The following is a 20,856-nucleotide window of genomic DNA, read 5'->3' on the forward strand; positions in this document are numbered from 1 at the left end:
AATAGCTTCCCTTGTGCGCTCAGCATAAAAGCCAAATATCCTGCAAAAGCCAAAGGTCTGCAAGAGTTCATGTGAACTGGCTTCTCATTACCTTTTGGCCCTCATCTCCTCCAAGTCCTTTCCTCATGTAGGTTTCAGTCAAGATAGGCTGTTATGCTATGGAAAAACAGCAACAGCAGACAAAACTTCAAAGTCGCCATCTTAAAATAATCAAAGTTTATTTCTTGCCCACACTACATGTCCATTGGGAGGTTGCTAGAGGCTCTGTTCTCATTGTCAACATCTCATAACTCAGTGTGACTACAGTCCCACTCAAGAGTCCTTACCTTTGCGATGGTGGAGGTGGATGACCCTGTGGCCATTTTGGCATTGTCCCCAGGGAGAGTTTCCCTTTGGGAAGGGATGGGGATGGATTGTGACCCTCCATCACTCCCTGTAGATGGAGCTGAGGCCTTATGCAGAAGTTTCCTCCGAGCATACTTAGAAACCAAAGCACTAGCATAATACCAAGGTGTAAGGACATATATTCAGAGACTTATTGTTGTGAGGGGGCAAATATTTCTTCACAGTAACGTTTGAGTAAATTACATTGTATTCACACTCTAGAGCATTATGTAGCCAATAAAAAGAATAATTAGGACTATAGCAGCTGTTTTAGAGGGATTTCCAAGATACCTTAGAGCAAGATTTAGAAGAGTATGAAGTGTGTACAGTATGATCCCATGTAGATGAAACAGTGACAAACCAAACCCTCTGTATGTACATAGAAGAATACCTGTGCCTACACTGTGGATTCAGCCTCGAGGGTAAATCTAATTTCATGCTGCCTGGAGAAGTTCAATCCCAGGAAAGTTCGTAAAGACCAGAGAATGAGCCTCCATCATTCCCAGTCAGGGTGGAGGCTCATTCTCTGGCCTTTACAAACTTTCCTGGGATTGAACTTCTCCAGGCAGCCATGGGGTCGCACAGAGTTGGACACGACTGAAGCGACTTAGCAGCAGCAGCAGCAGCAGATATGTCCATTGCTGGAACCAGGTGGAGCAATGCAAATATATGACGAGGTGGTTTATTAATTACACCAACCTGGTCAGTCAGTTTGAGAAGCAGCAGGCCGGAAGTTGCACAATTAAACACATCTCAAACTCCTTCCTTTTGAATTCCCTCTTTTGACGTGACCCACCCTGTATGAATACTCCCTTGTACAAATAAATTTGGGTCAACATGTCAGCGTAGAAAGAGGAGTCATTTGTTGTCCCAGGTTCATTTTGCTGGAATCTGTTTCGTCCCTCCTTTTGTAACATACCTAATGCTGGGAAAGACTGAAGGCGGGAGGAGAAGGGGATGACGGAGGACGAGATGGTTGAATGGCGTCCCTGACTCAAAGGACATGAGTTTGGGTATACTCTGGGAGTTGGTGATGGGCAGGGAGGCCTGGCGTGCTGCGGTTCATGGGATCGCAAAGAGCTGGACATGACTGAGCAACTGAACTGAACTGAAAAATTGTAAAAATTTGTACAAATCCAGATTATGCCATGTAACCTGTATTAAGATAAGAATCAATGTTTACTTTCCATTGTATATTGATTTTAAAACATATCTTATTCATCATTGTATTTTGTTTCACTCCTTCATTTTACCCTTTAAGTGCAAACTTGTTTTTCCTCTCTTATTTTTAAGTGGAATTGACTTTTTATTTTACCTTCCTTTGCTATCTACTTTATTAACATGAGTAATGTTTGGTGTAAAAGATGCTGTGGTTGAGGGAGAAAAACTGAAAAGCTAGAGAAAAAGCTAAATGAAAGAAACTAGAATACATGATATAATCATATTTATCTAAAACTATGTGGGTCTGTGTAATCATTCTTCACACTTAAAGATAATTTAAAAAACCAGAAGACTTAGCATCTTTTTGTTTTTTTTTACTTCACGGTATCCCATGTTCATTGAGGAATTCCTGCACAATTTCTGTATTGAAGAATGGGAGGAAATAAATATCAGAAAGGAAGCAATTAGTATTCTTATGAGCTAAATTTCTGTTTATCTCTCAACAGTTGCACAAACTGAAAAAGGCAGTAAGAGAGTTATCTTATGCTATCCACCTTCAGCCAGATGGAATCCAATTATATATAATAAGGTATGAGCATAGAAACAGAATTCTTCTTGGGATAACAGAATCTGAGCTAGCTGTGGGAATCCTTAGTTCTTTCTTGATCCTCCTGACCTCTTTGTCTTACATTTAATCTCCCAGAAATGGCCATCTCCCAACCAGCAAGTCAAATATAGTTACTGTTTTTGTTGAATTTTAAGATAATTTAGGTAATAAGCAGATCTTTCCCTTTGTTCTATTCTTGTTTCAAAACAACTATCTCGTGTTTAAGTTCTTTGAGGCTTCTCTAGATTACTGGTTAGATAGTTACCCCAGATCTCATGAAAGTGAGGCAATATATTTTGATTGTGTCTGCAGAGGTACCAAGTATAAACCTCGGATAATTCGGTGAAAAAAAAAACCATGATACTTTGAACTGTATTTCAGACCCAGTAGAGTTTGCTATGAAAGGATCCATTGCAAATTATGAGTTATCACTACCAAAAATGTAATTACTAACATGGAAAGTGGATTTACAGATGTGGGAAAATGGACTCTAACAGTGCTTTCTGATAAGAGCTTGCTTTGTGTTTTAACTCTTGAACCGTATTTTAACAATTTATGTAAATACTTCTCCCTTTTTATGTCCCCTTGACCTGTGTTTAGCTTTAAAATTTCTCAGCAGCAGAGTGTAACATTTTAAATACTGATTAAAAAAAGACTTGAATATTTTCCTTTCAGGTTCACATTTGCTAAATTGTATTGTTCTCACATCCCCATGCTAATTGGCTTACTTAGACTTACACAAATATTCATAAATTTCACAGTTTTTGTCATATATATGTAAGTGTAAATAAATGTAATTTAAGATCTTAAGTAATATAAAAATCTTTATTTTAGAAAAATACTGATTATTTTTAACCGCTTAGATTTAAAGAATGTTATTTCTTCCAGAGGACAGTATCTTCTTAGGATGAGATGCTATGATCTTGCAAAGTTCACTATTTATCAAGTAGCAGAACTGAACAAAGGTAAATATAATCAACGCAAAATTATAACATTGCCTTAATTTTTAAATACTTCTTTAATCTTTTTATACTATTTGCTATAGCTATGTATAGCTAGCACGAAGAGTGCACTTGAAAGTCAGAGTTGGATTTTGAAACTTTAAAACATCAATTTTGCATGTATATAATCAATTTGTAAAATGCTTCATAACCTGGTGAGTTTTGTGAGAGATTATTATGTGTGTGTGTGTGTGCTCAGTCATGTTTGATTCTTTGCAACCCCATGAACCGTACGTAGCCCATCAGGCTCTTCTGTTTATGGAATTTTCCAGGTAAGAATACTGGAATGGGTGCCATTTCCTACTCCAGGGGATCTTTCTGTCCCAGGGATCGAATCCACATCTCTTGTGTCTCCTGCATTGGCAGGTGGATTCTTTACCACCTGCAAAGCCCCGAGATTATTACAGGCTATATCAAGCTTTCACTATTATTTTTTTGTTTGTAATTGGAATGTCTTACTGTTTATTGATAATAAATAGATTTTAGTATCATATTGATTTATTAAATTCATATTGAAAAAACAGAATATTGAATTGCTTGACTGCCTAAAAACAATTATCTCGAAGTCTAGATACTTGGCAAAGTTATTGATAAACTTTCTTTTCCTTTCAGGTCTCATTGAGTTGAGTCCTATACAGCAGGCACTCATTTATTCATTTTGTGAGAACCATGACAAGGCCATTCAGGTCTTGGATGGGATCACGTTGAATAAGCCTGATGTCCCCATGTGTACTCTATTAGCAAAAGCTCAAATGAAGGCCAAGAGAAACAAGGTAAAAAATGTTTCAGTAATGTTTACTAAACCCGTTAATGGATTTTTATATTGTGCTTAGAATTACAGCTTATATATACATTTTTTAACAAAACAATCATGCCATTCATTTATTGATTCTTCTGTTAATTAACATTTAGGTTATTCCCTTTTATTTTTTTTCCTCTTAAGAATAAGGTTGCTATAAGCATTCTTTTTCATGTCTTCTGTTAACATTGCTGGAACATAGAGGATGCAGTCCATGGGGTCACTAGGAGTCGGACACGGCTGAGTGACTTCACTTTCACTTTTCACTTCCATGCATTGGAGAAGGAAATGGCAACCCACTCCAGTGTTCTTGCCTGGAGAATCCCAGGGACGGGGGAGCCTGGTGGGAGGCCTTCTATGGGGTCGCATGGAAACGACTGATGTGACTTCGCAGCAGCAGCAGAGGATATAAATGTTTGACTTTCAAAAAAATGGCACATCGTTCCATAGGCTTCTACCAATTTATTCTTGTACCTGTGGTGTATGAGTATTATTGCTTATCTCCATCTTATGATAACTGGTATTGTCAACTTTATTTTTGTCAATTTGGTGCATAAAACTGTCTATGGTCTTAATTCACATTTTTCAGTTTGAGCGAAAGTTGAGGCGTCATTTTATAGGTTAATAGCCACTCACATTTCCTGTTCTATCCATTTCCTGTACACATTTTTGTTTGTCTTGTTCATGTTGATTTTTGGCACTGAAAAAAATAAGTTCTGTGTATGAATCCTTGGTTGGTGGCATGTGTGTCATATATTCTCTTAAAATTTGTGCCTGCTTTTTAAATTTTCTTTATGATGTCTTTTAATGAGCAGAGGATCTTAATTTTAATGTAGTTGACTATCTACTTTTTGTTTCATTATCACACCCTTAAAAAAATTCTTGTTTGGACTTTCCTGGTAATCCAGTGGCTAAGACTCTGTGCTCCCAATGCAGGGGGGCTGGGTTCGATTCCTGGTCAACTAACTAGATCCCAAATGCCACAACCTGACACAGTCAGATAAATAAATACAAAATATTAAACAAATTTCTTGTTTAAAAATTCCCTTTCTACACCAGGGTTGTAAGCGATTTCCCAGTATTTTCTTCTAAGAGTTTAAAAGTTTTGCTTTTCAAATTTAAGATCTCAGTTCAGTTCAGTTCAGTCACGCAGTTGTGTCCGACTCTTTGAGACCCCATGGACTGCAGCACATCAGGCCTCCCTGGCCAACTCCTGGAGGTTGCTCAAACTCAAGTCCAACAAATAGGTGATGCCATCCAATCATCTCATCCTCTGTTGTCCCCTTCTCCTCCTGCCTTCAATCTTTGCCAGCATCAGGCTCTTTTCTAATGAGTCAGTTCTTTGCATCAGCTGGCCAAAATATTGGAGTTTCAGCTTCAGCATCAGTCCTTCCAATGGATATTCAGGACTGATTTCCTTTAAGGATTGACTGGTTCAATCTCCTTGCAGTCCAAGGGATTCTCAAGAGTCTTCTCAAACACCTCAGTTCAAAAGCATCAATTCTTCAACATTCAGCTTTCCTTATAATCCACCTCTCACATTCTTACATGACTACTGGAAAAGCCATAGCTATGACTAAAAAGACCTTAGTTGGTAAAGTAATGACTCTGCTTTTTAATATTCAGTCTAGGATAGTCATAGCTTTTCTTCCAAGGAGCAAGTGTCTTTGAATTTCATGGCTGCAGTTACCATCTGCAGTGATTTTGGAGCCCCCCAAAATAAAGTCTCTCACTGTTTGCATTATTTCCCCATCTAGTTGCCATGAAGTGATGGGACCAGATGCCATGATCTTAGTTTTCTGAATGTTGACCTTTAAGCCAACTTTTTCACTCTCCTCTTTCACTTTCATCAAGAGGCTCTTTTGTTCTTCTTCACTTTCTGCCATAAGAGTGGTGTCATCTGCATATCTGAGGTTATTGATATTTCTCCTGGCAGTCTTGACTCCAGCTTTTGCTTCATCCAGACTGGGCATTTTGCATGAGGTACTCTGCATATAAGTTAAATAAACAGGTTAACAATATACAGCCTTGATGTACTCCTTTTCCTATCTGGAACCAGCCTGTTGTTCCATGTCCAGTTCTAACTGTTGCTTCCTGACCTGCATATAGGTTTCTCAAGAGGCAGGTCAGGTAGTCTGGTACTCCCATCTCTTTCAGAATTTTCCACAGTTTATTGTGATCCACACAGTCAAAGGCTTTGGCATAGTCAGTAAAGCAGAAATAGATGTTTTTCTGGAACTCTCTTGCTTTTCCGATAATCCAGCAGATGTTGGCAATTTGAACTCTGGTTCCTCTGCCTTTTCTAAAACCAGCTTGAACATCTGGAAGTTCATGGTTCACATATTGCTGAAGCCTGGCTTTGAGAATTTTGAGCATTATTTTACTAGCGTGTGAGATGAGTGCAATTGTGCAGTAGTTTGAGCATTCTTTGACATTGCCTTTCTTTGGGATTGGTATGAAAACTGACCTTTTCCGGTCCTGTGGCCACTGCTGAGTTTTCCAAATTTGCTGGCATATTGAGTGCAGCACTTTCACAGCATCATCTTTTAGAATTTGAAATAGCTCAATTGGAATTCCATCACCTCCACTAGCTTTGTTCGTAGTGATGCTTTCTTTCTAAGGCCCACTTGACTTCACATTCTAGGATGTCTGGCTCTAGGTGAGTGATCACACCATTGTGATATCTGAGTCGTGAAGATCTTTTTTGTACAATTCTTCTGTGTATTCTTGCCACCTCTTGTTAATGTCTTCTGCTTCTGTCAGATCCATACCATTTCTGTCCTTTATTGAGCCCATCTTTGCATGAAATATTCCCTTGGTATCTCTAATTTTCTTGAAGATATCTCTAGTCTTTCCCATTCTATTGTTTTCCTCTGTTTCTTTGCATTGATAGCTGAGGAAGGCTTTCTTATCGCTCCTTGTTATTCTTTGGAACTCTGCATTCAAATGGGAATATCTTTCTTTTTCTCCTTTGCTTTTCGCTTCTCTTCTTTTCACAGCTATTTGTAAGGCCTCCTCAGACTTCCATTTTGCTTTATTCCATTTCTTTTTCTTGGGAACGGTTTTGCTCCCTGTCTCCTATACAATGTCACGAACTTCCGTTCATAGTTCATCAAGCACTCTGTCTATCAGATCTAGTCCCTTATATCTATTTCTCACTTCCACTGTATAATCATAAGGGATTAGATTTAGGTCATACCTGAATAGTCTAGTGGTTTTTCCTACTTTCTTCAATTTAAGTCTGAATTTGGCAATAAGGAGTTCATGATCAGAGCCACAGTCAGCTCCCGGTCTTGTTTTTGCTGACTGTATAAAGCTTCTCCATCTTTGGCTGCAGAGAATATGATCAGTCTGATTTTGGTGTTGGCGGTGATGTCCATGTATAGAGTTTTCTCTTGTGTTGTTGGAAGAGGGTGTTTGCTATGACCAGTGCGTTCTCTTGGCAAAACTCTATTAGCCTTTGCCTTCTTCATTCTGTATTCCAAGGCCAAATTTGCCTGTTACTCCATGTATTTCTTGACTTCCTACTTTTGCATTCCAGTCCCCTATAATGAAAAGGATATACAGCCTTGATGTACTTTTTGGGTTTAGTTCTAAAAGGTCTTGTAGGTCTTCATAGAACTGCTTAACTTCAGCTTCTTCAGCGTTACTGGTCGGCGCATAGACTTGGATTACCATGATGTTGAATGGTTTGCCTTGGAAATGAACAGAAATCATTCTGTCGTTTTTGAGATTGCATCCAAGTACTGCATTTTGGACTCTTGTTGACTATGATGGCTACTCCATTTCTTCTAAGGGATTCCTGATCTGAGGTAAATTCACGCATTCAAGTCCATCTTAGTTTGCTGATTCCTAGAATGTCGACGTTCACTCTTGCTGTCTCCTGTTTGATCACTTCCCATTTACCTTGATTCATGGACCTGACATTCCAGGTTCCTATGCAATGTTGCTCTTTACAGCATCAGACCTTGCTTCTATCACCAGTCCCATCCACAACTGGGTGTTGTTTTTGCTTTGGCTCCATCCCTTCATTCTTTCTGGAGTTATGTCTCCACTCCTCTCCAGTAGCCTATTGGGCACCTACCGACCTAGGGAGTTCATCTTTTGGTGTCCTATCTCTTTGCCTTCTCATACTGTTCATGGGGTTCTCAAAGCAAGAATACTGAAGTGGTTTGCCATTCCCTTCTCCAGTGGACCACATTCTGTCAGACCTCCCCACCATGACCTGTCCGTCTTGGGTGGCCCCACATGACATGGCTTAGTTTTATTGAGTTAGACAAGGCTGTGGTCCATGTGATCAGATTGGCTAGTTGTCTTTGATTGTGGTTTCAGTCTATCAGCCCTCTGGTGCCCTCTCTCAGCACCTGCCATCTTACTTGTGTTTCTCTTACTACGTTGGACATGGGGTATCCTTTCACGGCTGCTCCAGGAAAGCGCAGCCGCTACTCCTTACCTTCAACATGGCGTATCTCCTCACGGCCGCAGCTCCTGACCTTGGACGTGGGGTAGCTCTTGCACCACGCAGCTGCCACTCCTGCGCCATACAGCCATCATCTGCATATCTGAGGTTATTGATATTTCTCCTAGCAATCTTGATTCCAGCTTGTGCTTCATCCAGACTGGGCATTTCACATGAGGTACTATGCATATAAGTTAAATAAGCAGGGTGACAATATACAGCCTTTATGTACTCCTTTCCCAATTTGGAACCAATCTGTTGTTCAATCTCTGGTTCTAACTGTTTCTTCTTGACCTGCATACAGATTTCTCAGGAGGCAGTTAAGGTGGTCTGGTATTCCCATCTCTTGAAGAATTTTCCAGAGTTTGTTATGATATACATAGTCAAAGTCTTTGGCATAGTCAATAAAGCAGAAGTAGATGTTTTTCTGCAACTCCCTTGCTTTCTGGATGATCTAATGGATGTTGCCATTTGCTCTCTGGTTCCTCTACCTTTTCTAAATCCAGCTTGAAGTACTTGGAAGTTCACGTTTAATGTACTGTTGAAGCCTGGCTTTGAGAATTTTGAGCATTATTTTACTAGCATGTGAGATGAGTGCAATTGTGTGGTAGTTTGAGCATTCTTTGGCATTGCCTTTCTTTGGGATTAGAATGAAAACTGACCTTTTCCAGTCCTGTGGCCACTGCTGAGTTTTCCAAGTTTGCTGGCATATTGAATGTAGCACTTTCACAGCATCATCTTTTAGAATTTGAAATAGCTCAATTGGAATTCCATCACCTCCACTAGCTTTGTTCGTAGTGATGCTTCCTAAGGCCCACTTGAGTTCACATTTCAGGATGTTTGGCTCTAGGTGAGTGATCACACCATCGTGATTATCTGGGTCGTGAAGATCTTTTTTGTATAGTTCTTCTGTGTATTCTTGCCACCTCTTCTTAATATCTTCTGCTTCTGTTAGGTCCATACCATTTCTGTCCTTAATTGAGTCCATATTTGCATGAAAAGTTCCCTTTGTATTTAATTTTCTTGAAGAGATGTCTAGTTTCGCATTCTATTGTTTTCCTCTGTTTCTTTGCATTGATCACTGAGGAAGGCTTTCTTATATCTCCTTGCTATTCTTTGGAACTCTGCATTCTGATGCTTATATCTTTCCTTTTCTCCTTTGCCTTCCACGTCTCTTCTCAGCTATTTGTAAGGCCTCCTCAGAAAACCATTTTGCCTTTTTGCATTTCTTTTTCTTGGGGTTGATCTTGATCACTGCCTCCTGTACAAAGTCATGAACCTCCGTCCCTAGGTCTTCATGCACTCTGTCTATTAGATCTCATCCCTTGAATCTATTTGTCACTTCCTCTGTATAATCATAAGGGGTTTGATTTAGGTCATACCTGAATGGTCTAATGGTTTTCCCTGCTTTCTTCAATTTAAGTCTGAATTTGGCAATAAGGAGTTCATGGTCTGAGCCACAGTCAGCTCCTGGTCTTGTTTTTGCTGACTGTGTAGAGCTTCTCCATCTTTGGCTGCAAAGAATATAATCAATCTGATTTCGGTGTTGACCATCTGGTGATGTTCATTTGTAGAGTCATCTCTTGTGTTGTTGGAAGAGGGTGTTTGCTATGACCAGTGTGTTCTCTTGACAAAACTCCACTGGCCTTTGCGGTGGTTCATTTTGTATTCCAAGGCCAAATTTCCTGTTACTCCAGGTATCTCTTGACTTTGTACTTTTGCATTCCATTCCCCTATGATGAAAAGGATATCTTTTTTGGGTGTTTGTTCTAAAAGATCTCGTTAGTCTTTATAGAACTATTCAACTTCAGCTTCTTCAGCATTACTGGTAGGGGCATAGACTTGGATTACTGTGATATTGAATGGTTTGCCTTGGAACAAACAGAGACCATTCTGTCCTTTTTGAGATTGCATCCAAGTACTGCATTTTGGACTCTTTCATTGACTATGATGGCTACTCCATTTCTTCTAAAGGAATCTTGGCCACAATAGTAGATGTAATGGTCCTCTGAGTTAAATTCGACCATTCCAGTCCATTTTAGTTCACTGATTCCTAAAATGTCGATATTCACTCTTGCCATCTTCTGTTTGACTACTTCCCATTTACCTTGATTCACGGACCTAACATTCCTATGCAATGTTGTTCTTTACAGCATTGGACTTTACTTCTTTGACCAGAGGGTGTTGTTTTTGCTTTGGCTCCATCTCTTCATGCTTTCTGGAGTTATTTCTCCACTCTTCTCCAGTAGCATATTGGGCACCTACTGACTGGGGAGTTCATCTTTCAGTGTCATATCTTTTTGCCTTTTCATACTGTTCATGGGGTTCTCAAGGCAAGAATACTGAAGTGGTTTGCCATTCCCTTGTCCAGTTTAAGATCTCTCTCTACCTTAAATAGATATTTTTGAATGTGAGATATTGATAAAATTTCAATTTTCCCCATATGGTTACTCACATGTTCCAGTATCATTTACTGAAGTGTTCTCCTCAATCAAAGATTTAAGTAGTACATCTGTCCTGTTGTAGCTTTTCATGTATGTGTGGGACTGATTTTGGGCTTTCTATTCTGTTCCTTTGGTCAATATTTCTACCCCTGGCTTAATAATACAATGTCTTAATTACTATTGCTTTATTGTAATTTTTGACATCTGGTAGAGCAAGTCATCACACCATATTTTTTCAGAAAATCCCTGGTTATTTTTTAGCCTTTACTCTTCCATACACATTTAAAATTCAGCTTGTCAAGAGTCATTAAAAACCCTAGTGGGAACCTGCTGTATAGCACATGGTGCTCAGCTCAGTGCTCTAAGATGACCCAGATGGGTGGGATGGGGTGGGAGGGAGAGAGGTCCAAGACGGAAGGATATTTGTATGCATATAGCTGATTCACTTCTTTGTACAGCAGAAACTAGCACTATTGTAAATATCCATGCTCAGTCGTTCAGTTGTGTCTGACTCTTTGTGATCACATGAACTGTAACCCTCCAGGCTCCTGTCTGTGGGATTTTCCAGGCAAGAATACTGTAGTGGGTTGCCACTATGCCTCAATAAAAACAACAGCAACAAGAAATCCTGCTGGAATTTTGACTGAATTGCATTGACTCTCTAGGTTATTTTAGGAATAATTGACACCTTTATGATATTGAATTCCTTCTTGGGAATAACCCTAAATTTCCTTTAACCTCTCTGCCTCCCTGACATTGTTCTGCTAGAAATCTTAGGTGACTTTTGTTTGCACTTTATACCAAATCAATAGTCATGTTCTCTTGGTTCTGCTTTCTAAATATGTCTCTCAAATCCACTTCCTTTCTCTATTTCTCTGGTCATTAGTCCTAATTCAGAACATATTTTTAGTTTGCTTGACTTAGTATAATAGTCTTATAACTCTTCAAAGTTTTTATCCCCAGAGTATTGTGTTTAGAATGTAAATATGCCTCCCCTGCAAACCTTGAGAGGATGACCACTACTTTCTATAGTAGTGAAGGAAAGAGAGGTGGGACATCAGCTGAAGGAGAAAGCAGGAGGAAGTGAAGATATGTTCATTTTAAAGTAAATGTGATGGAAGACTGTAGGGAGTCAAGGAGACAATGGAGGGGCACAGATTCAAAAGTGGAAGGAACTGGCAGGCTTCTATGGGGATGGAGTTGGGCTCAAAGGCACAGCTTAAGGAGTTAGCTCTGAGAAGAAGAAACCATCCAAAGGCAGGAGAGAAAGAGATGGAAATGAAGAAGATAGAGGGACTTTGAAAATTAAAAAGGAGGGAAACTGAGAAGTTGATTGGTGTTTTTTCTGTAGCAAGGTCTTGTGTTTAATGTTGAAAGTCTCTCAGTCATGTCCGACTCTTTACGACCCCATGAACTATACAGTCCATGGAATTCTCCAGGCCAGAATACTGGTGGATAGCTGTTACCTTCTCCAGGGGATCTTCCCAACCCAGGGATCATACCCAGGTCTTCCCTCTTTGCAGGCAGATTCTTTACCAGCTGAGCCACTGAATGTTGAGATGGACTGTAAATATGTGGCAGAAACCAAGGGTGGGTACAAAGGACACTGCATATACAAGTTAAACCTCATTGTTTCTGTAGCAATTTCATGTCATTAAGTGGGCTAAAGAGTCATAAGCATCTGCGTTTCTATATGGATTAATACACAGAGTCACTAATTATGAAAAGCTGTCTTTATCTGGGAAATTGAATTTTTGTCATTAATGAATTTCAACTCTTTTGGCGGAATAGTTTAAATGGGTAATTTTTGATGTTAGTTTATTCTCTCGTGTCAATGGAACCTCCTTGAGAGCACAGCAGAACAAAATAAAGGGTGATTAAAACTGCCTCAGAGATTGTCAGTGGAGAACTTTTACTACATAACAGCTGGCCAACATTCCCTTCAGGAGACTTACTAGGCAACTGGTCATAAACTGAAGTCTGATTGAAGAGTATGAGAAAATACCCTTTAGAATTTAGAAATTAGTCTTGTATGGCTCTATTTCATAGATTAAACACACATAAATTTTCACAAAAAAGAAAAGAATTTAGAAATTACAGTTTCAAAAGTCTATTTGTGTAAGCCTACTTACATACCTGCTTAGAGGCCAGGCACGTGGGTAGGTCAGACTCCCCACCTGGGTCCTCGCTCGCCGTGCACTGACAAGATCCATGTCTTTACCAGATCTGTGTGTCCTCATGTCAAATGAGAGTAAGGCTGTGTACTCAGGATTCCCTTTACTAGGTAGGCTGCCACGTTAAATAAATATAACAGAGAAACATGACCTTCCCTCACTCTCTCTTTTTTTAAATCATTATAGGAAGCCATGAGAATGTTTAAAAAGGCATTGGATCTCATTTCTTCTTCTGATAAAGGACTGAATCCCTTAGCAGCTTCAGCAGACTGTCTGTATCACTTGGGTCTTTGTTACATGGAGGAAGGCAGCTTACAACTGGTATTTTGTGTATTTAAGCACATAAGTTTTTCACGGTTTTAGAAATTGTTTCCTTACATTCAGTTCCATTTCCAAAGGCCACCTAAGCAGTGAGGGACTAGACCAGAGCTTCTGGTAAAGCTTGGCTTACTATAGTCAGTCTGCACACTGTAAAACCTACTACGTTGTCTTATTTATTCAACACATTTTATTAATGCTTGTTTGTCGATAATATTCCAAAGGCTAATGTGTGTTTCCCACCAAAGCAATAAATCTAATTGTAAGAAACTATTATAGCAAAATAATTTCATCACTTAGTATAAATTTACTTACCACATTGTCAGTACGTTGAGTGTATCAATGTCATGCAGGATAAATGGAAAACAATGAGGACACTGATTTCTCTTATTGACAACTGAACAATTAAAATCAGAGCAAACTGGCTGTTAAGATGGCCAGGTTCATTGAAAACCAGTTTATTCAATTATTAAGTATTTATCTATTAGGTTGGTGCAAAAGCAATTGCAGTTTTGGACCTTGAACTTTAAATCATTATTAGCTAGGCTCAAACAAATCCTCATTTTTTTAAATTTAATTTTATTTTTAATTGGAGGATAATTACTCTACAACATTGTGACAGTTTCTGCCATACATCAACATGAATTGGCCATAGGTATATATATATGTCCCCTCACTCTTAAACCTCCCTCTCACCTCCTTCCCCATCCTACCCCTCTAGGTTGTCACAGAGCACCAGCTTCTGTGACTGGTGCTTCTTCTTCCTTATCAAACACATCTTTATTAATCAAAATAGGAGCCATTATAATCAACATATTTTTGCCGACAAGAAATGTTTATTTATTCCTGTAGTGTAAAAATCTGTGCTTCAGGATTTGATGAATTCTTGGAAAGCATTTTCTGCATCCTGCTGGTTGTGGAACCGTTTTCCCTGCAAAAAGTTGTCAAGATGCTTGAAGAAGTGGTAGTCGGTTGGCAAGAGGTCAAGTGAATACGGTGGGTGAGGCAAAACTTTGTGGTGCAACTCTTCAACTTCTGAAGCATGAGTTGTGCGACATGCAGTCGGGCATTGTTATGGAGAAAAACTGGGCCCTTTCTGTTGACCGATGCCAGCTGTAGGTGCTGCAGTTTTCAGTGCATCTCATTGATTTGCTGAGCATACGTCTCAGATGTAATGGTTTCACTGGGATTCAAACAGCTGTAGTGGATCAGACCAGCAGCAGAACAGCAAACAGTGAGCATGACCTTTTTTTGGTGCAAGTTTGGCTTTGGGAAGTGCTTTGGACCTTCTTCTTTGTCCACCCACTGAGCAAGTCATTGCCAGTTGTATAAAATCCACTTTTTGTCCCAATCTGATTGAGAAATGGTTCGTTGTTGTGTAGAATAAAAGGAAGATGACACTTCAGAACAACGTTTTTGATTTCGAGTCAGCTCATGAGACACCCACTTATCAAACTTTTTCACCTTTCCAATTTGCTTCAAATGAAGAATAACTGTAGAATGGTTGACGTTGAGTTCTTTGGCAACTTCTCATGTAGTTGTAAGAGGATCAGCTTTGATGATGGTTTTCAGTTTTCGTTGTCAACTTCCAGTGGCCAGCCACTGCACTCCTCATCTTGAAGTCTCTTGTCTCCTTTGCAAAACTTTTTGAACTACCACTGTGCTGTACATTCATTAGCAGTTCTTGGGCCAAAAGTGTTGTTGATGTTGTGAGTTGTCTCCACTGCTTAATGACCTATTTTGAACTCCAATAAGAAAATCGCTCAAATTTGCTTTTTGTCTAACATCATTTCTATAATCTAAAATAAACATAAAATAAACAGCAATGAGTCATTAGCAAAAAACATAAAGTGAGAAATGTGTATTAAAATAACATAATGTAACCACATTTATTTAAGAATGTATTCCAATATCAAATGGCAAATTTCAACAGTGAAAAAACCAAAATTATGTTTGCACCAACCTAATAATATTTGACTATTTTATCGAAGTCTCCATTTCAAAATTTTCACTGATATGATAAATACGTAAATAACGTATCATTAGCTCTTTTTGAATATTTCACAGCTACACAGACACACACACAGACAGACACACCCACACACCATTCCAGTCCTTATATTCATAGGGGTGGATGGGGTCCACCTGTATCTTTATAACTTTAAAAGAGAATTGCACTTGATTAGTTTTCCATTAAGAAATTACAATACATATGAGATTAATTACAAATATTTTTCATGTTCTTAGTCCTTTGGACAAGCAGGGGAAACCTAGTTTTGCTTCACAATGTTAGAAAAAACTTTGGAGTTCTTTTGTTTTGAAATTTTGTAACTATGTATCTGCTGGTCCTCATGGGAAATAATAAATACTAATTGTGATTTCTTTGAAGAAACACAATAAGACACATAATGATTAAAGTCCTCTTAGGGTCCCTCGGAGAAGGCAATGGCACCCCACTCCAGTACTCTTGCCTGGAAAATCCCATGGACGGAGGAGCCTGGTAGGCTGCAGTCCATGGGGTCACTAAGAGTCGGACAAGACTGAGTGACTTCACTTTCACTTTTCACTTTCCTGCATTGGAGAAGGAAATGGCAACCCACTCCAGTGTTCTTCCCTGGAGAATCCCAGGGATGGCGGAGCCTGGTGGACTGCCATCTATGGGGTCGCACAGAGTCGGACACGACTGAAGCGACTTAGCAGCAGCAGCAGCGTCTTCCCTGGTGGCCCAGTGGCTAAAACTCAGTGCTCCCAATGCAGAGGGCCCAGGTTTGATCCCTGGTCAAGGATCTAGATCCCACATGCTACAACTAAAGAGCCTGCATTACCACAGCTAAGACCCGGTGCAGCCAAATAAATACATAAATAAATTAAAAAAATTACACCTCCAAAAGTATTGTAACAACATGAATTATGTAGACTTTAGTCTGTGAATAAAGGAATCTGTAAATTATAATAAACCTGGGTCATTCATATTTTTTGGCTCCACAAGGTTCACTGGGAAAAACATCTTTAAAATGACCAAAAAATAAAAACTTTTCAAGAATAGTTATATACTGTAATGTATTAACTTTTTAACTAATGTATGCTACTCACTGAATGATTTGCTTTTTACCAATATGCTCTTCTAGGCTTTTGATTCTTTTACAAAAGCTGTGAAAGCAAATCCTGATTTTGCAGAAAGCTTTTATCACCGTGGGCTTTGTAAAGTCAAACTCCATAAGAGTGGCTCGATCCTGGATTTTAATCGTGCGATTACCCTTGATCCAAAACATTACCAGGTATTTAAATGGGTGATTGCTCTGGTTTGGAGAGTGTATTAAATTTGCTAATACTATTAAATCTTTAAGTGTTGTTGTTATTAGTTAGTAACAGTTACTTTTATCTACTTTACAGCTGTTTTAATAATCTATATATTATCTGTATTTTCCATTGAACTGAAAATATGATTTCCAACAGGGATATTATATAGGTAAAAGTGCTTTGTGAATTTTAATGTATATAAATTTGTTAATATTTTAATGTACCTATTAATCATTATGATTTTATATACTATATTATGTAAATAAATTCATTTACTTCTTCCTTTGCTGTTACATTGTATCCTGCCTTTTAAGAGACTATAGAGACAATATAAAATCCAATAGATGAAACTCCATTGGATCTTGATTTTAAAAGTGTATGAAATTTGAATATGGATGAAATATCAGATGATTTTAGGGAAATACTATGAATTTTTTTAGATATACAGTGGTAACGTGGTTGTGTAGGAGTATGTCTTCTTCAAAGGAGATGTATACTGAAAGACTTGGGGTGAATTTTTAAAATGTCTACAACTTATTTTCAAATTGTTCAGAAAAAATTAGATAACAACAAAATCACAAAATGTTAATAATTATTGAATCCAGGTGGTAGGTATATGGGTGTTCACTGTACTATTCTTTGAATATTCTGTGAGTTTGAAATTTTCTTAATAAAAGAGTGACAAAAAGTTTGATTTATATCATCTTTGGATGGCATAAATTTGTTCCAACTACCATATATATTTTGGCAGAACTGATGCTTTTACTGAAATAATCTGTTTCCTCTTTCTTCCTCTCTTTCTCTGAAAAGGCATATTTAAGTCGAGTAGCCTACTATGGTTTGAAAGGCAGATACTCCAAAGCGATCTTGAGTTGTAATGAGGCCATCAAAATTTACCCTCAGAGTGTGCGTGCCTATGTCTACAGAGGAGTTCTGAAATACTACAGCAGGGTAAGGAATTTCCTACCTTAAGCTCTGGTATTTTAGGGTGTGTGGCTGCTCGGATGCCAAGGAGGGACTCACTTCCCCTTTCTCTCTGTGAAAGGAGAATTGCCATGGAATGAGGCAGAACTACATAAAAGGTGTTGCACTTTGACAGAACATCAAAAGGGATTTCAGTTAATGATTTTTCATAAAATAGTGATATTTATTTTTGACATTTATATTTTAAATGGCATTAATTATATATTTTTATTAAGGAAATAGTATTCATTATAGAGAATTTGGAAAATACAATGAGGAATAAAGAAGGGTTAAAATCACCTGATTTCCTACCATCAGATGGTAATTCCTGAGAGCATTTTGGTGTATTTCATGTAGTCTTTTTTTCCTAATAAAATATATACTTCTAAAAACTGGGACTGTGCTACTTAAATAATCTGTGTTGTGCCTTGCTTCTTATATTTAATCATTGAAGATGATACCAGTTTTAATGACTGCATACTATTCCATCATAGTATATTTTAACCACTTTATTGTTGGGCATTTGGATTGTTTGAATTTTTTTTTTATTTTACTATTTTAAATAATACACATAGAAGAAAATCAAAGGTTATGGTTCCTAAATGGATATTACTGAATTAAAAAGTGTGAGCAATACTGTTGATGTCTAATGGTTCTTGGCATATTTTTTCCCCCTATTTTTCTTTTCTGACATTTCTTTGTAGATATTTCATATGAAATATGAAATATTATTTTGCAAATAATACCTTAAAACAAAGGTAAGACCTTGCATTACCTGTATATTCTGTGAAAATTACTGTCTATAAAAATGGATGTTTATGTAAAGTTTAAAAATAAAATAAAATTTAAAAAAATGGATGTCTAAGTTATCAGGGAAGCATCAAAAAGAAGCAAAAGAGAATGTGGGTAGAAAACATGACAATTACGTGATATGACAGTACTAGAGACAGAAGCAAGCCAGCTCTGGTGAATGTTTGTTGGGTGAATTAGCTTGCTTCTCTTTTATCCGTAAGAAATTAAATTTTTTGCTTGCTGTATAGCAACAGGGGTCTTCCCAGGTGGCGTTCGTGGTAAAGAATCTGCCTGTCAATGCAGGAGACCCAGGTTTGATCCCTTGGTATGGAAGATCCCTTGGAATAGGAAATTGCAACCCACTCCAGTATTCTTGCCTAAAAAATTTCACGGACAGAGAAGTCTGGCAGGCTATAGTCCATAGAGTTGCAGAGTCGGACACAAGAGAGCAACCAAGCGCACAGATACATATAGCAACAATGGAAAAAAGAGAATCGTTAATAGTTGTTTGTATATTGAATTTTATTAGCAAATGAGAAAAACTATAATAACAGTTCCTACCAAGGGACCTTCTTAATTAATTCTGTAAAAGATTAGCTTGATGGTCTTAATTTCACGGATGATACACAGAATGATTAAATGAGTAGTCCCAAAACTCCGATAGAATCAAGAATTTATTTTACAACTAAATTTAAGTCCATTATGATGAACTCTTCTCACTTAATTATGTTTTCTTTGTAGAATTATAAACTAGCGATTACAGATTTAACTACAGCTATCAACATGGATAAAAACAGTTATATAGCATTTTATAACAGAGCATTATGTTACACCAAGATAAATGAACTTCAAATGGTAAGATTTGTAAATATATTTAAAGCGTATTTTCTTATTATTTCTGTTACAATTTTAGAAAAATAATTCCTGTGGAAATACACACAAAACTTGAGATGCCAAAGAACCATGTTAAAGAATATTTAATTTTTTGCTAGTGCTTAGCAAATTTTCATATACAATCTCTGCAACGTCAAATGAAAATTAATTTTATAATGTTTATACAAGCATTTAAGGGCTGTGTAAACTAACACGTGTTACATGTTTCTCGTTTGAGAAAAATGTTTCCACTGATAAATTGTGTGTAGAATTTTTAAGCAGTGATCACTAGCAATATTGTTTGCTTCACAATCTCAACATTAACTAGAATAGCCTGGGGAGGTATTTTGTTACAATGCTCAGACCACAGATGCAGCAGGCAGTTTTGAGTGATGGTTTCCAGCTCAGAGACCATTTTGAAGCCTAACTGATGGTTGAAGCAAACCTTTTTTCTCTATTTATCCTGTTCCAGATTCTACCTGTGCAAGCCCTTTTTTATATTTTTGAATCTTACTCCATTCTCCAGTCTCCCCTTGTCAATTTTGTCCTTTTCCAATCAAGATTCCTCACGGGGGAGCAGATCAGTAGTTTCTTGGTGTTCTGCCCAATTTCTTGCTTCCGTTTCTGCTATCCTCCTATCTCCTCTTCCTTGTTTCTATCACTTCATTGTTGATGATGGCTTCTTTTAAAAGACTGCATTGTGTTCCCGGGTGTTGTGTGCGGATACACTCCCTCAATTTCCTTAAAACCTGGAAAGTTAAATCTGTTTAAGACATTTAGAAATTTAGTGATTTATTTCCTATGGAAGAAAAAAGTTGAGAAATATTGTTTCTGTCTAAACGGATATAAAATTGCCGATAACTGGATTTTCAGGTTTCCTCCAGAAATGTTGACAAATGAATAACTAATTTTAACACAGGCTCTTGTTACCATTCTAGGAGCCAATTAAAGGATCATTTATTAGAGTAACCTGCACAGCAGGTATCTTTGACAGCTTCCTCCCCACCCCTATCCCTGCCTTTTCTGGGTAACCCTGAACTTGCAAACAATGGTCGGGGTCTGGGCAGGGAAGTACTATTTTTGTTATGTCTGATTGGTATCAGAGCTGGTGCTCTATGAATAAGGAAAATGAAAATCTATGTAAATGGAAATCTAACTAGAATAAGAACATATTGGCTATTTTAGAGCGGCCTGGTACCCAATGCTTTTCATCCAATGGGCTCATTTTACAGATGAAGAAATGGAAACAGGGAGACATTAGAAACACATCCAAGTCACACAGGGAATAGGGACCTATATCGGCGTCCACAGGTTTGTTTGCTTCTGGTTAACAGTCTTTAGGTGGCTTTGTGAAACCATCTGACCTCCAGCACGTGGACCGGATGTCATTTTATTGTGTCACCTCCTCCCTTTTGTCTCCCTCCACCTGTTTCTCAGCGTTCCTGCCATAACAGGACCTAGCAAACACAAGTAATTTTGTGCAAAAAATGCACTCCCAAGATACAGTTTCATAAAAACTAAGAAAAGGTGAAGTCTGGTTCCTACCCCCTTATGTTAATAAAAGTAGTAACCGTTATCACC

The 20,856-nt window shown here is 38.1% G+C and overlaps 1 protein-coding gene across 1 annotated transcript in view; it reads left to right on the plus strand.

Annotated features, from left to right (window-relative positions):
• The window catches only part of TTC6 (tetratricopeptide repeat domain 6), a 186,172-nt gene that overhangs the window by 130,358 nt on the left and 34,958 nt on the right, over positions 1-20,856 (plus strand). Inside the window, exons 18-24 of the mRNA XM_027521191.1 lie at positions 2,052-2,134; positions 3,041-3,117; positions 3,766-3,926; positions 13,216-13,350; positions 16,476-16,625; positions 17,458-17,598; positions 19,144-19,257. Of these exons, the coding sequence (XP_027376992.1) occupies positions 2,052-2,134; positions 3,041-3,117; positions 3,766-3,926; positions 13,216-13,350; positions 16,476-16,625; positions 17,458-17,598; positions 19,144-19,257 (861 nt within the window). The remainder of the gene's footprint in view (positions 1-2,051; positions 2,135-3,040; positions 3,118-3,765; positions 3,927-13,215; positions 13,351-16,475; positions 16,626-17,457; positions 17,599-19,143; positions 19,258-20,856) is intronic.

This window comes from Bos indicus x Bos taurus, chromosome 21 (genome assembly GCF_003369695.1).
Source record: "Bos indicus x Bos taurus breed Angus x Brahman F1 hybrid chromosome 21, Bos_hybrid_MaternalHap_v2.0, whole genome shotgun sequence".
NCBI lineage: Eukaryota > Metazoa > Chordata > Mammalia > Artiodactyla > Bovidae > Bos > Bos indicus x Bos taurus.